This window comes from Chroicocephalus ridibundus, chromosome 1, assembly GCF_963924245.1.
Source record: "Chroicocephalus ridibundus chromosome 1, bChrRid1.1, whole genome shotgun sequence".
NCBI lineage: Eukaryota > Metazoa > Chordata > Aves > Charadriiformes > Laridae > Chroicocephalus > Chroicocephalus ridibundus.
In genome coordinates this window covers 100,957,910-100,971,930 of record NC_086284.1, presented here as the reverse complement: position 1 = coordinate 100,971,930, position 14,021 = coordinate 100,957,910, and the positions used below count along the sequence as shown (strand labels likewise).

The window sequence follows — 14,021 nt, the reverse complement described above, 5'->3', positions numbered from 1 at the left end:
TTAAAAAAAAAAAAGTTAAGCTGGACATTTGACTTTGTGTCCCGTGAGCACCTATATTAAAAATCTCTTCAGATACCAAATCTGTTCATTATTTCAATGGAAATCCTTTTATGTACTACTCCAGTATATTCCTATTTTGATGTTTCTAAAGGATAATTAAGTTATCGTCTTTTCTAACAGTCTGCAGAAATTATACACAAACACTACTACTGTTACTATTTGTACCGTGTGATTTTATGGCTAAACCAGAATACATTTCTGCTGAGTGCTGCATAATGCTGTGTAAAAGGTGAACTAATTCACAGATTAAAAAAAATGAGGAACTAAAGCTTTAATTATACACTGTCCTCCAATACTTTTAAGTAGACATGTACACAACATACGGCTGCTGCTCATAGCTGTTACAAGGTAAACCTGAACAGGCAGGAGCAAAGAGCTTTAACATGATAAATTACACTTTTAACAGGAAAACACTGTAAGTAAACCTAACAATGCATCATAACCTGCTAGTGGTGGCAAACAACAACACACAAGTTACTGGTACAAACAGACATTTTGACCAGTTAATTAAGTGTGGAAATGTATAACCCAACCCTAGGACTAAGATTTCCCTACACCTGCTTTGAGCTACGCTCACGTACTAGAAGGGCAATTTGGAAAGGCGGAAAAGACAGCCCAGCCTTAATGCCAAGTGCTAACATAATCCCCTTTGGCCATCTGAAGAAATAAACGTTTAAAGCTTAAAGACATCACCTGGAACTATTCCAAGAAAGGCAGGTAAAACAAGGAAAAAAGAATGCACACAATGATTTTAGCCAGTGTTTCAGAGAGACAGGTGCTTAGGTGTTTATAAATGCATGTTTTGAGGAAAAAAGCTTTTATCATAATAAACAGATTATGTGTATTTTCAAAGTTCCAGCAGCTAATTCATAAAATGGAATGCAAGACTAAAGGATAAAGGAATTCAGCCTTTCTGCAGCACACTACCAGAATATTAAATCTATATTTTGCATACAAAAAACTTAAATTTGGAGCAAATTTGTATAAAGCTCATCTTATTTTTTAATTAAATCTTAATGAAACTACACAATGAACATCCTAAATTAAATGCTGCAAAGGTACAAACAGATTGCACAGGCATGAAGAGGGAGGATTAAACAAACTCTACTACCCACAAAAACTGGGAGAGCATTTCAAAGAATAGCACCAAGATATGAAAGCCTTGTCCATCAAAAGTTTACCATTGTGACAAGCTGTCCTGGAGTTCATGCCATCAAACTCTAAACCTGGAAGTCCAGGTTGCAATACTGGGTAGGAATATCCAGCCGTATCTCTACAGTCAGCTAATCTGCAGGTTGTACTATAGCCCCCAAAATATTTCCCAACCCCTACTGACTAGCTAAGCAATTTATGTGAAAACTTTGCTTTAGTTTGTTTTGTTTGTTGTTTTTTTTTAATATATAAAAAACCATGCTATATACTGTATATCTATTATATATATAAAAAATATCAAATATAATATACATTACAGCACTATATATGCTATAGTTTAGATATTAAAATATACTGTATGTAGTGTATACATACTATATATATTTAAAAAAATAACCAAAGCAAAGTTTCCACATAAATTGCTTATCTGGTTAATTGCGTAGTGGATATATAGCTACATATATAGAGAATATATATTTATTTGAAAATAGATATTATAAAAATACAGATGTGCCTGTACGTATGTATTTAAATAAAAGTATGCACATACTCCAGCAGTACCTAACAATAACTTTTAGAAGTACAAACAAGTTTAGCACCCTGTTTACAGCCGTCAGCCTCTTTACAAAAGAGCAATACATGCATCAGTTTGGCAAACCACAGTAAACTAGGCTGTGTTAATAGCACATCTGTTGTTGCATCTATTGACTGTTGAGGAGAAAAATGAGCTAGAAAGGTAGTTATAGAATTATTTTTAAATTAGCAGATGCCCTGTGGTAATATCTCAAATTAGATACAATAAAGATTAGATAAGCTGAAATGGAAAATAAATATTATGTTTTACAGTAAACACTGTCCAAAGCTAGCTATCAGTTCACATACAGGACAACTAATGTTTCAACAGAACAACAGTGGGAATAACTCACAACATAAAGAAAACTAAATGCCTGGAAATTACCTGCCTATAAGGAACACTGTATAGAACAGTGATATCTTCCTCTTTCACATGAAAGAAGTCTCAAACTTGGCCCTATGTCTTTAACCATCTGGTTCTGTATATACTGGAAACATAACCTGCAGTTTTTTACTAAGTTAAGAGTATACTCAGCCCTCTTGGCAGGTGACTGTGCAATGAGACCCAAGTGATGCAAGTATGCATTACTGTATTTTATCCTTACTGACTTTTAAAGAGCTTATTGCATGGCCTTGTAGAAATTTAGTGATACTCGCTCTTGCCCCATACTTACTTAAGGATTACCTTAAGGATGGGGTCTCTTCATTTAAGAGCTTTAAAAAGACATGTTGCTTTGGTAAAACAACAAATGTGACAAAACAACAAAAATGACATCCTGCTGTGCATGCACCTCAACTTTTGGGTGGTTATACAGGGCAGGGAATGGTAAACATTTTGTATGAGTTAAGACTGTTCCATAATAAATGAGGCCCCTTAAAGCAAAAAGGTGGATATTAAAGTAAAAAATATACTGTTTATTTTCTTACTGAATCTTATTAAAATCTTTGGTAATGTTATTATGATCGTTAAACAACTGCAGCACTTGGCAACCAACTGCTAATACGTACTGATACTTGCCAATGTTTGGCACCAACTGCGTATGGAAACAATCCTGAATTTGCTTTTGATTGGCAGTTTTACCTACTGGATGAACATCGATTATTAAAGAAGCTATGGCCAAAGTAAAAGGATGAGAATTAACAAAACAAAAAAAAAAAAAGAAGAAACAATACAAAAAGTTTAAGAGACGAAATGTGAGTATGAGGAGTTTTGCTCCAAGTTAGATGTGGAAGACAAATCAACATTTCAGACCCATGGGTATAAAAGGTACACAGTTTAACCAGAGTGTTAAAGAATTCCGTTAAAGAGAACAGAAACCAGATTTTCATCAAGCTTTAAAACACTACACTATAAACAGTTAAAACATCCATGTTAACATTCAAAGGAAAAGCTAAGAGACCAAAAGCTCAGTGATGGCTACCCAGAGTGACTGCTTCTACTTTTCACAGGAAGCATTTACACTAAAAGTGCGTGGAAAGTTTTTAAAAGTAACCAGTCTTGTTTTACCCTTAAAAATGACATGTTAGACAAGCTTCATAAGGGAAACGTTACCAACTGTCTACTCAAAAAGCTACAAATTCCCACAAGATGAAATATTTGTAGAAAAGCCTTCCCTTTTTGCTGTATTAAAAGTCTCTTCAAATGTTCTCAAATAGTACAAGTCTCAAAAAAAAAAAAAACCAAACCAAACCAAAATAAACCACCAAACCCAGAAGTTTTATATTTGACTCAGGAGTTTCGACATATGAAGCACATTCAAGTAAGATTTTCAGTTCTATAAAGCTATTACAGGATTTCCCCCACCCCAATTTTCTTAAGTTTTAGAAGGGGACCGTGGCAACATAGTTCTGACATGTCTTGAGTTCAATAGCCAATTACAGAACTCAGCAGCTCTTTATTGCTGCTCCTCACGTCCATCTGGCATCCTTTCACATTGCTAATATTAAAACATGAAAACGTTTTCAGTATGTGTAACAGCTACAAATACTAAGATCTTTTCAATACAAAAGAAGTAGGTATTCCTTGTGGAAAACTGTCAAGATAGATTCATCTTAAGAGACAACCATTTTGTTCTCAAGATTCTTAAACTGCTGCATTACAAGTGTGTATCAAAGCCACTGCCTGAGAGGGCACAAAAATGTGAAACAATCAAATTTACAAGGCTGGTAAAAGTTTACTCAGCCTTGAAGAAAACAACCAACCAACCAACCAACCAAACATGCTGTCAGTAATAATCCTTTCTCCCACCGTATTTTTTGGCCAGGAAGCATTCAGTTGACACTGAACACTGGAAAAGAAGCAGCTTGGACACAAAAAGATTTTACTCTTTTGTAATGCAGTACTGAAGATGTCTCTTTTTCTCAATTGTCAAATTAAGTGGCGTAGAAAGTAACTGAACACAACTGATAGGAATTTTTGCTCCAAAACGTGACAGTCTTCAACTCTGATCAAATATTATGTGAGCCAGAAAAGTTTAATTCTGTTTTGTATGCTTGGTACAGAAAACAACCAAACAACCCCTTGAGCTTGAATACCTTTTTTCTTTAATTCCTTTAATGACTTTTGATAACTATTTGTGGGGCAGTAAATTCCTGTAAACCCATGTGTTAAGGCTAAACAATGCAGACTACTTTGAGGGAGGTGGGTGAGGAAGACCACTGGGAAAGATTAGTCTTTGCACCATAATAATAAAACAGAAGCTATATAATGAAGTCTTGCAAATAAAAATAAATACTATGTAAAAGCGTGTGCAACAGTTCACACAATACAATCCTGCACATTAAACATACTCATTTTCCTTTTTAGGATAACTGCAAGTCATGAGAGCTGTCAAAGCCTGAAAAATGTGCTTTACTCACTGTAAAGCATACTGACGACTTGCACTTGAAGAAAGTTTGGTATTTTAGAAAAAGCTAATGATCCAACTGCATCTATTGCCACTTATGGTTATTCTGTCAAGTCAAGTCTTTTAAGAGTGTTTAAGATCTTTCACAATTATTTTTTTTTTTGTGGGGCGGTGGGGGTGGAATCCCCAAACCCCAACCAGTTAAAATTCCTAAGGAGTTTTCAGAGGTTCAGAATCTGGTCTCTGTGATTCAGTGACAGGTTTGGAAAGATTAAACCAAACGGCAACGGTCTTTCAAATTTTAAGTCAGGCCCAATCTCCTAACAATATGAAGACACGTATTGTATGGAACCTGTTTTAATAAATCTCAGCATCACTCTCATAAACTTTAAAAAAACAAAACCCCAAACCAAATCCCCAAATCATGATGTGTCAGCTAGCATACACAAGTATTTGCGTAATGGACAAAATTACAGAAAAAAACCCCAAAAAGTAAAGAACTTGAAACAAGTGGAATGGTAAAACTTGCTTCTGCAACTATCTGGAATTTCTGCCCTTCAGTTGGCTGTTGTTAACCACTTTACAGAGATCTTCTCATGCAATGTCTTATCAGTATGATAATGTAGCTAGAGCAGGGACATGATGCTTCAATGAGATAGATACAACACTGCTTAGACAGCCCTGAACCTATGGAACTAAAGCAAGCACGGAATAGGAGGGTCACCACTGTATTGGTAACAGCATCCCCTGCCCTCCTCTCCCCCCAAAACCACCCAACCCCCCTAAATGTTAAATCTGGGAGAAGCCAGACATGCATCAGAACACCACCAATGCAGCATCAAAGTGCGTCTGTTTTAAGGACACTACACATCGCTGACCGAATAAAATCCAAAAGTCAAATCAAGTTACGGGTTCCAGCATACACTATGAAAGTAAGAATAATTAAAGCACCTTTCAACCAAATTAATTTTGAAAGACCATCAATAAAAATAAAGTTACTTCAACTGAAAATAATGGTTGCAAGTCTGCTTTAGCACAGAAAATTTCAACAGAAAATTAAGATAATCTAAAGTAAGAACTATTACTTTACTCACAAACTCAAGGTAACAGAAATACAAACTAGAGGGGTTTTGTTACTGAAATTCTCGAAACAAGGAGCAGGCCAAAGAAAGAGAATCTACTTATATGAGATTTTCTGCTACCTCAAGCTGCATACCACAGAACTCGTTCACAGCACCCTTCAGAATATTCTTTAGGTTTTTGCCAACAAACCTGAAAGCCAATGTTCCTCAAATTTAACTGTCACAATGCAGACACATGCAGTATTACTTCAGAATGGGTATTGCAGGATTAGTTACTACATACTGCTACACAGATAAGCAAGCGCAAGTTAAATATGGAAAAAACAATCATGATTTCATGCCAAATTTTTTTTTTTTTTTTTGAGAAGTATGTATTGCCTGAAACGCACAACAATGGCCAGCATTCAGTCTGAATGGACTTCTAAGTACCATAGAACTACATAAAACTATTACAGTTTTTTCTCAGTACTGTGTTTGGTAACCTCCCAGTTCCAAATCTGTCTAGACTTTCTAGACACTGTTATCATCATCACCATACCTTATAGTTCTCCTTCCCCATTTATAGTTATTTTAGAACAAGGAACACTATCACATTTACATAGTCCAAATCCTCCCAATCATTATCCAGTCATTAATCTTATGTTGTCTCCTTTATCTAGTCAGTATCAAGAGTTAGATGCATTAACTTGAAAAATTTTACCTTTTCTAACAATTTTCGGTTTTCCTTTTCTCTTCCTCTTTTTTGTTTTTGAAGAACTTTCACAATAATTACTGTTATTGGAATCTGTCCCAGATTCTGTATCAGAAGAGTGATTGAAACTGGCACTAGGTCCAGATTTTGAACTCCCTGCAACTCTAGTTGGCACCAAGGTGTCCAATAAAAAAAATCTCCCATCCTCTCTGTCTTCTGTTTCAGATTCTGCTGTGTCTTCTAAATCACTCAAGACTCTTGCTTTTTTCAAAGGGGCAGCAAGCTGCAGACCAGTTCCTTTTCTGGCGTTCCATCTATCTGATTCAGAATCCACTTCATCCTCAGAGTTGCTTACTGCAGGCTTATTATGTGCAGCTGTTGACTGGTCAGAAACTTTTTGACTGCTCCCATCCTCTGAATTATGGCTTTTGGAGTCCTCCTCTGAAAAGTCTAGGGTGGGACTTTTCCTTTTGGGAGATACAGAATGGACTGTCCCACGTAACTGGTTATGACCATTGTTTTGCCAGTTTTTCTGCTTCATCTGTGAACGTGTTTCAGAATCTGAAGTTTCATTTTCTGATTCACTAACAAATTTTCTTCGTGCAGCAGATGAACCAGGTTGAGAAAGAATTTTCCTCTTGGTAAGCGGCTCTTCTGTTTCTTTTTCACTTTCAGACTTTAAGGCTGCATCATCCTCAGACCCCTCCAGTAACATTCGCCTGGCTGCAGCTGAGGCATTTCGGTGAGGCAGTTTTCTGTTCTTGCATCCAATGCCAATACTTTCTGAGCTTGAAACCTCTTCCTCCACATCACTCATTAGCCTTAACTTATTAGCAGCCACAGCAGCACTTCTGCGTAGAGTTTTTCTATGTCTACCAGTACTACCACTGAGTGACTCAGATGTCACCATCGAAGTATTTTCAGAGTCACTTCCATATAACTTTTTCCTGACAGTTTTTCTTGTATTCCCATTCTCCTGAAGAAGCGTTCCTGTAAAGGAAAGGAGAGATTAATATCTTAAGTATAAAAAGTAGCAGCTTCTTAAGTCTTACCAAATCTGGAACAGGTTCAACCCACAGACATGACAAGTGAAATATACTCCTAATAATAGTTACATGCTTTTGTTGTTTGCCAAGAGAAATTATTTAGCTATGTCATAAGTTTCAGATCCATTCTAGTTTAGTGAAAATTAGAACTTCTTTACGAATTATTGCTTTTACTTTCATGAAGATATAAAACATTGCAAGACATTCCCTCTCACTAGGCTCTCCGTTTCTGTCCTCCTTCCCTAAGTAATGAAAAAAATCTTTTTAAAAGTTCAGTGTAGTATTTTGAGAGATTCAGAACTACCACCCATGAAAAAGTTAGTACCTTACATATATAACAATTTAAAAATACTAATTACATTTAGTTATATATTTATACACACTTGTGTTATTTGCTGATCACAAGAACTACTCAAATCTTACCTATTTGTTTTCTCTGAGCAGCTCGATTTCTAGTTATCCTACGATTGCTGTTCTTTCTTCTACATACACCATTGAGTAGTGGAGGTGACACATGAGCCACAGAGCTTTCTTTGCTGTCTTCTGAGCTACTTGTAGACGATGAAGATGAAGTAGATGAAGAAACCAAAGAGCCTTCTATTTCACTTTCTGTTAAAAAAAAAATAATTGTCAATTACAATTCTAAACATACAGTTAGCTTCCTTAAAAGCTACATTTTGCTGATACGGTAAATCTTCAAAATTTCATCATGATATTATTTTCAAATACACTATCATGCCTTAAATGTTTGGGAAAGCAACAGAAGACTGGTGAGGAGGATTGTAAATACGCTCAAGTGACTCGCGCCTGGGGTGCTGGGGATCACATATATCACACTAATTGTTATTCAGTCTTGGGTGCTTGCAAGTAAAACACTTGCACTTAGATAACTGAGTCTGAGATGGACTTAGGGACACCTTATCTAGCTGCTTAAGAATCCTGGCCTGTTGTTGAAGAAGATCAAAGCACAGTGGGAAAATATGCCTGTTTGAACCCTTCAAATACCAGTGAGAACAGGGAGTCCACGCACGCCCTTGCTAACACGGACTCTCTTGCTGCCCGCATTCCCTGCTTGCGTGCCTCTACCCAGGTGTTGCTTTGGAGACTCCCCGGTCTGTGAGATATCAAGATTAAACTTGTTCTTTGTCTTCAATCTGTGCTTTTGTGGTTGTTCCTGCATCCTGCCTGCATCTGCCCACACAAATGTCTTACATGTATGAAATCGAATAGCTCTACAGAAATATACCCCTCCATATTTTTTACAGTGTTCAGTGATAGGAAGCTTCTTTAACCTGTATGTAAGTTTCAAGTAAAATAACACAGCTGTTTCCAAGTAGCAGACTTAAGAGAAAAGCATGTTAAAAAAGAACACAAAACATATTCTGACACATCTCTCTTACCAGGACTTGCATTCTTATTCTTTGAAAAGGTGAGGTGCAGGGGAAGAAGGAAAAGACAGGAAGGTTTTTATATCTCGGGGAACTTCTGTCATTTGCTAATTTTGGATGACAATTTTTATGTAACATATACGGGTGTATAACCTGTATTTTATATAGTACCATTTATCAAATACACTACGTTTTCCTCTCAAATAAGAGGCATCCATTCACTACGACTTTTGTAAAACAGCTGCTTGAAATGAAGAAATTCTATTATTCTATTTGGTAAGACTTAAGAGCATCAAGTAACCATGTAGTTATCAGGTGAACTTTTCCTATTATCAGTCTTACTCAGTTCGGCTTTGCTGTGAATCCCCATATACAAGCTGCAATAAACCCCATCCACTTGACTGCAAAATAGAAATACAACCAAGACAGCTCTGCCTCTAAGAAGCAAATTATCCTAGACGCAAGCTTTTTCATTAATAAAAGTTAAGTAAACTTACTGCATTCTATGGGATTTTAAAGCAGAAATTTCTATGTTCAGTACACAGATCTTTTTATAACATTCAATAATGTAGTAAGTGTCCAAAAACCATTAAAATACACAAAATTCTGTATTACACAAAAACCAAACTGCACAGAAATCTTGTCTAAAAAAATTTCACATTAAAAATGCAAACCTCATTTAACAATTTAAAATGCAATTGCAAATTATGTCAGTTATAAAGGAAAGGTAACATTAGTGGACAATTCATAGATAAGATCAAGATGAAAATCCTCATCTGAAACAGATTCCATTTCTGACCTGATGATAATGCAGAACAGTTTGTTAGTGTTGTGGATCTAGCTTTTCCATTCCTTTCAAATGACGCCAGGCATGCAGAATCAGAGGATTCACCAGAGGAACTATGGTTGTAATTGCTAGCATTCGTTTTATGGCTTGCAACACAGGCAGCTCTGCTTGAGGTAGGTTGAGTAAAAGAATCTTCCTGCTCAGATTCAGTTTTTGCCTGAGACTTCAATGGTTTCTGCTTCAAATTTCTAGTGAAAGGGGAAAGAAGTAAAAGCAACACAGGTTGTAAAACTATGAGAAATAATGGCAATTATGTATTTTAACAATACTTCTCTCTGAAAGCTTACGTAACTGTATGCCATATGATTTTAGATTTATGGAAGGGTAGTTAGATTTGTGAGCTAACATGGTGTGGAGCAATTTTAACTTTGATAAGGATAAGCATTAAGTACTTTCATTAAAATAATAGTCTACAATCTTAGTGAACTTATGTAAGAGGAGACATTCTTTCTCTGCTCTGAGAAACAAACAAGTTAATACTGAATGCCTTCTAGACTCAGTCTCACTGGAGTTAGCCAACTGTTTAATAAACCAATTGTTAGGCTAAATATGATTGTCAGTATGGATATTAGTCAGTTGTGATATATCTCTACATCTCCATAATTTGGTTACCTGAGCATTTTGGTAGGAGGCTGCACTGAGTTTCGATTATGAAATCTTCTAGTATACCTCTGGTTTCGTCGTAGTTTTTCATTCTGTTTCTGACCATTCTTGAAATCTGAAACAATCCTTCTTATTTTCTCTTCAAATAGTGCTGACAATCTCAAGGTCATACTATAAATCTAGGTAAGGAAGTGGCTTATATTAAAAACAGAACCTTTCATCCAATAATAACATTGCTAAAATTAAAATCTGTGCAGAAAAGAAATAGGAAAGGCATGGCACACAATGCTATGTAACACTAGATAAACAAGAAAGGAACATATTAAATACTTTTGTCATATTTCTCTCCGCTATGTACCCAACCAGCAGCTTTATCAAAAGTAATTCCAAAATAATACTAATTTCATTAAGACAAGCATAACCCCACCAATATTAATAGCTACCTTTGACTTTTTGTTTGGAGTATAAGATTTTGCATTGCTAAATATTAGTCTTATATCTTTGCACAGTTCCATTGGAGTGTCATAATTTCCAGCTTCCAGAGTTTCTTTCACTGTACCGAAGTCCATTGGAGTGTCTATAATATGTCTGTAATCCTATATAAAACACAGGGGAAAAAAATACTCAAGAAAGTATAGAGGAAAAACAACACTTTAGAATTTTAGCTACCCTTAAGTTTTAGAAATAATATGGACACAGATTTTCTTAACCATCAGCTGAAAACAGAACCACCTACCACACCAGACAGCAACGCTTTTGCTTAGACTAGTTGATTTAAAGTCTCCGCTACATTATCCCATGCAAACTCTTGCTCATTTTCAAGGTGTTCTTCAGAATTTCTGAAGAATCATGAGTTAATACAATGTCACATGCCTGCACATGTAGATTTCCAGTTTCAATTCTCCTGAGTTTCCCCAGTAAAAACTACCATACCATTCGATGTTTTTATTGTTAATCAAAATGAGAAATGAGACTGCTGTAAATTGTTGGGTAGTCCTTTCCCTGATGCATTTTACTGCGAGAAGCAAACTGATCTGGTTTAAAAAAAACCCAAACACACACATACCCAAATCAAAAGACCTCTATCTTTCTCTTTGTTAATGAGTTTTAGAGAACCTCAAGAGGTTTTTAAAACCTGAAGTGAGACCCAAATTCAAGACGTGAAGTCCACAGGAAGAGCTGCATGCTTGTTAAGAAATTTTTTTCCTTAAAAGTTGGGTTTTTAGACAAAAAGAGACCAAAGAGTTATCAAGAATACCATGAACAGCTAAGAGAAAGAGATGGAACATAACAAGTTTATAGCACAGCCTCAGTAAACAGGTTTTGTAGGTTGTCCCGCAAGAAACTAGTTTTAATTAAGAACATAAAGATTTACCTAAAATTATTCCCCTATAAGGGACAGCAAGAAAACAAACAGAAAAAGACTGTGAGTGGTTTCAAACCATATCTAAGGTTATCAGGATATTTGTAGACACCACCATTGCTCTACAATTGTTTTGTGTCAGTATTTTGATGGATGCTATCTTGATGCACTAAGAGCATACAGCTCATAGTTCTAAGCACAGAACAAAGCAAATTTCTTTCAATGGTTTGTGACCAAAGTCATAAAGGGAACAAACAGCTCCAAAAGCAATGTGGAGATCTTATTAGAGTACCAAATGCAAAGAGAAAAAAAAACCCAAATAATATTTATATCTTAAAAGGTTAATAAGAACAACTTACAGGATATTGATCCAAATCAACTGGTTGCCTGAAAGGTTCAGAATCTTCACACTGGAAAATTAAATTTACCAGTTCCATACACTGCTTCTTCCAACAGTTTTCATCATAGCCACTTTTCATGCTTTTTCCTTTTTTTAAGCCCCGCCCCTTCAAAAAAAAAGTTAGAAAAAAGCAACACTGAAATACAGCAAGAAAAACTAAACATGATAGTCAGTCTGGAATTACTTCTGTAGCAGAAAAATGCACTTCCAAACATATTGTTTTATAACAAAAAGTGTGCTATACTACTAGCTGATTTTTTCTTAATCTTTATGAATAAGCTGACAAATTATACAATATTCTTTTACTATCTTTCAAGTGTTTTTTTATACTAAATAACTAAGGCACACAAAAATATGCCTTCTGATACCAAATAATTATCAAAAGATTTGAATAATATCCATCACTCAAAATATTTTTTTCCCCTGCATCTCAGCTGAATAATGTTTTTATTTCAGTATCATTCAGCTAATTGAAAACTGTTACACTGATCAGCACTGGTATCAAGGTCGTAAGATTTTCTTAGACAACTAAACAGAACAAGGATAGAAGCATTAAAACAGCAAACAGCTATTTAAGCAAAGCTTTTATTTCCTTAATACCATGGGAAAAATTCTGTTCTGTGATTGTTATAAAACCAAGCATCACTCTCCCACAGAATTTCAATACAGTCTATTAACTAATTTTTCCTGCCAGACCCGATTTGTGTATATGTGGTAAAGATTAGCCAACTCACTTTTCTTCTTCTATATGATGTTCTTGGAAGACATTTTTCATCATCCTGCACAAAATAAATTCAATCATCTTAAAAATTATGTATGAAAACATAGGTAATGGGTGCTCAAAGTGTCATTAGATTTGATACTGTGCTAAAAATAGATTTTTCTTCTAATTTCTCTCAATAAGACAGAAGATGAGTGTATCAAAAATACAACACAGCATTTGAGAGACTTTGGAAAGCAAGATCCTAGATACCACCACTGAAGATTCCCACCTCCAACTCTTGTCCTTAACACAAAGGAAAAACCACCACCATAAACTGCAATGGGAAGATACCCATCAGCTTTGAACCTCAATGACTAAAGATTATCAGTAATTCAATTCACTGATAATAAGTGTTATAAAATTTTCTCATTTTTGCTTGTCCTGAGTTTAGGAAAAGACATGTTGTGATTAAGTTACTTTTGATAAAAAGAAAAACCTTACAATGTGGAAGTACTAAGGTGATGCTGAAGTAGCAAGATAAAAAACTAAAATTTCTTCCCTACACATTAACCTGCAAGGGAGAGCAGTTACTTTGCAACTTCTATGAAGTCTTATTAGTAAATGCCCAATTAGAAATTAATATGTGAAAAGATATCGGTTTGGGCGCACTATAATTACACTATACAGCACTGCAGATAGCATTTATGACATAACAACAGTGCACATTTACCTCTATCAGATTTAAGATAGATGCATTTTATTAAATTCTCAGTGATGCATGCAAATGTGATGCATGATTCATATTGTGGTATATGGAGAAACTGAGAGCCAGAGTATCACTGCAATAGTTATACCACTTGTGAGCTTTTAGTATTTATGGCTATATCAATGACAATTTTGACCTTAGAAATAACCAGATGCATATAATTAAAAATACAATGAAAGACAGCTATTCATGTACTCTTGAAATATTTATATTATATTATTGCAGATTAACATGCTTAAGAAATACACTACCACTCACAAAACACCAAAGAATTGTTGTAATTGATAGCACACAAAGTACAGAATGCATATCTGCTACACTTCTTAGCAAATACTGACAACTCAAAATTATTTTAATAAAGCATCTCCTCACATCGTTCCCCACATTCATAATACATTCCATGTTTATATTAGCTATTTAAATGTATAAATACACACAAACATCTCTAAAGATAGTTGAGCAATTTTACCAAAAGTATTTGAAAGCTGGTTGTATTTTCTT

The 14,021-nt window shown here is 35.2% G+C and overlaps 1 protein-coding gene across 1 annotated transcript in view; it reads right to left on the bottom strand.

Moving 5' to 3' along the window:
* The window catches only part of BRWD1 (bromodomain and WD repeat domain containing 1), a 60,469-nt gene that overhangs the window by 4,886 nt on the left and 41,562 nt on the right, over positions 1-14,021 (bottom strand). The window contains exons 34-40 of the mRNA XM_063345365.1: positions 12,786-12,830; positions 12,011-12,157; positions 10,732-10,884; positions 10,298-10,467; positions 9,638-9,873; positions 7,874-8,059; positions 6,414-7,394 (exon numbers count right to left, since the gene is read on the bottom strand). Coding sequence (XP_063201435.1) covers positions 6,414-7,394; positions 7,874-8,059; positions 9,638-9,873; positions 10,298-10,467; positions 10,732-10,884; positions 12,011-12,157; positions 12,786-12,830 — 1,918 coding nt within the window. The remainder of the gene's footprint in view (positions 1-6,413; positions 7,395-7,873; positions 8,060-9,637; positions 9,874-10,297; positions 10,468-10,731; positions 10,885-12,010; positions 12,158-12,785; positions 12,831-14,021) is intronic.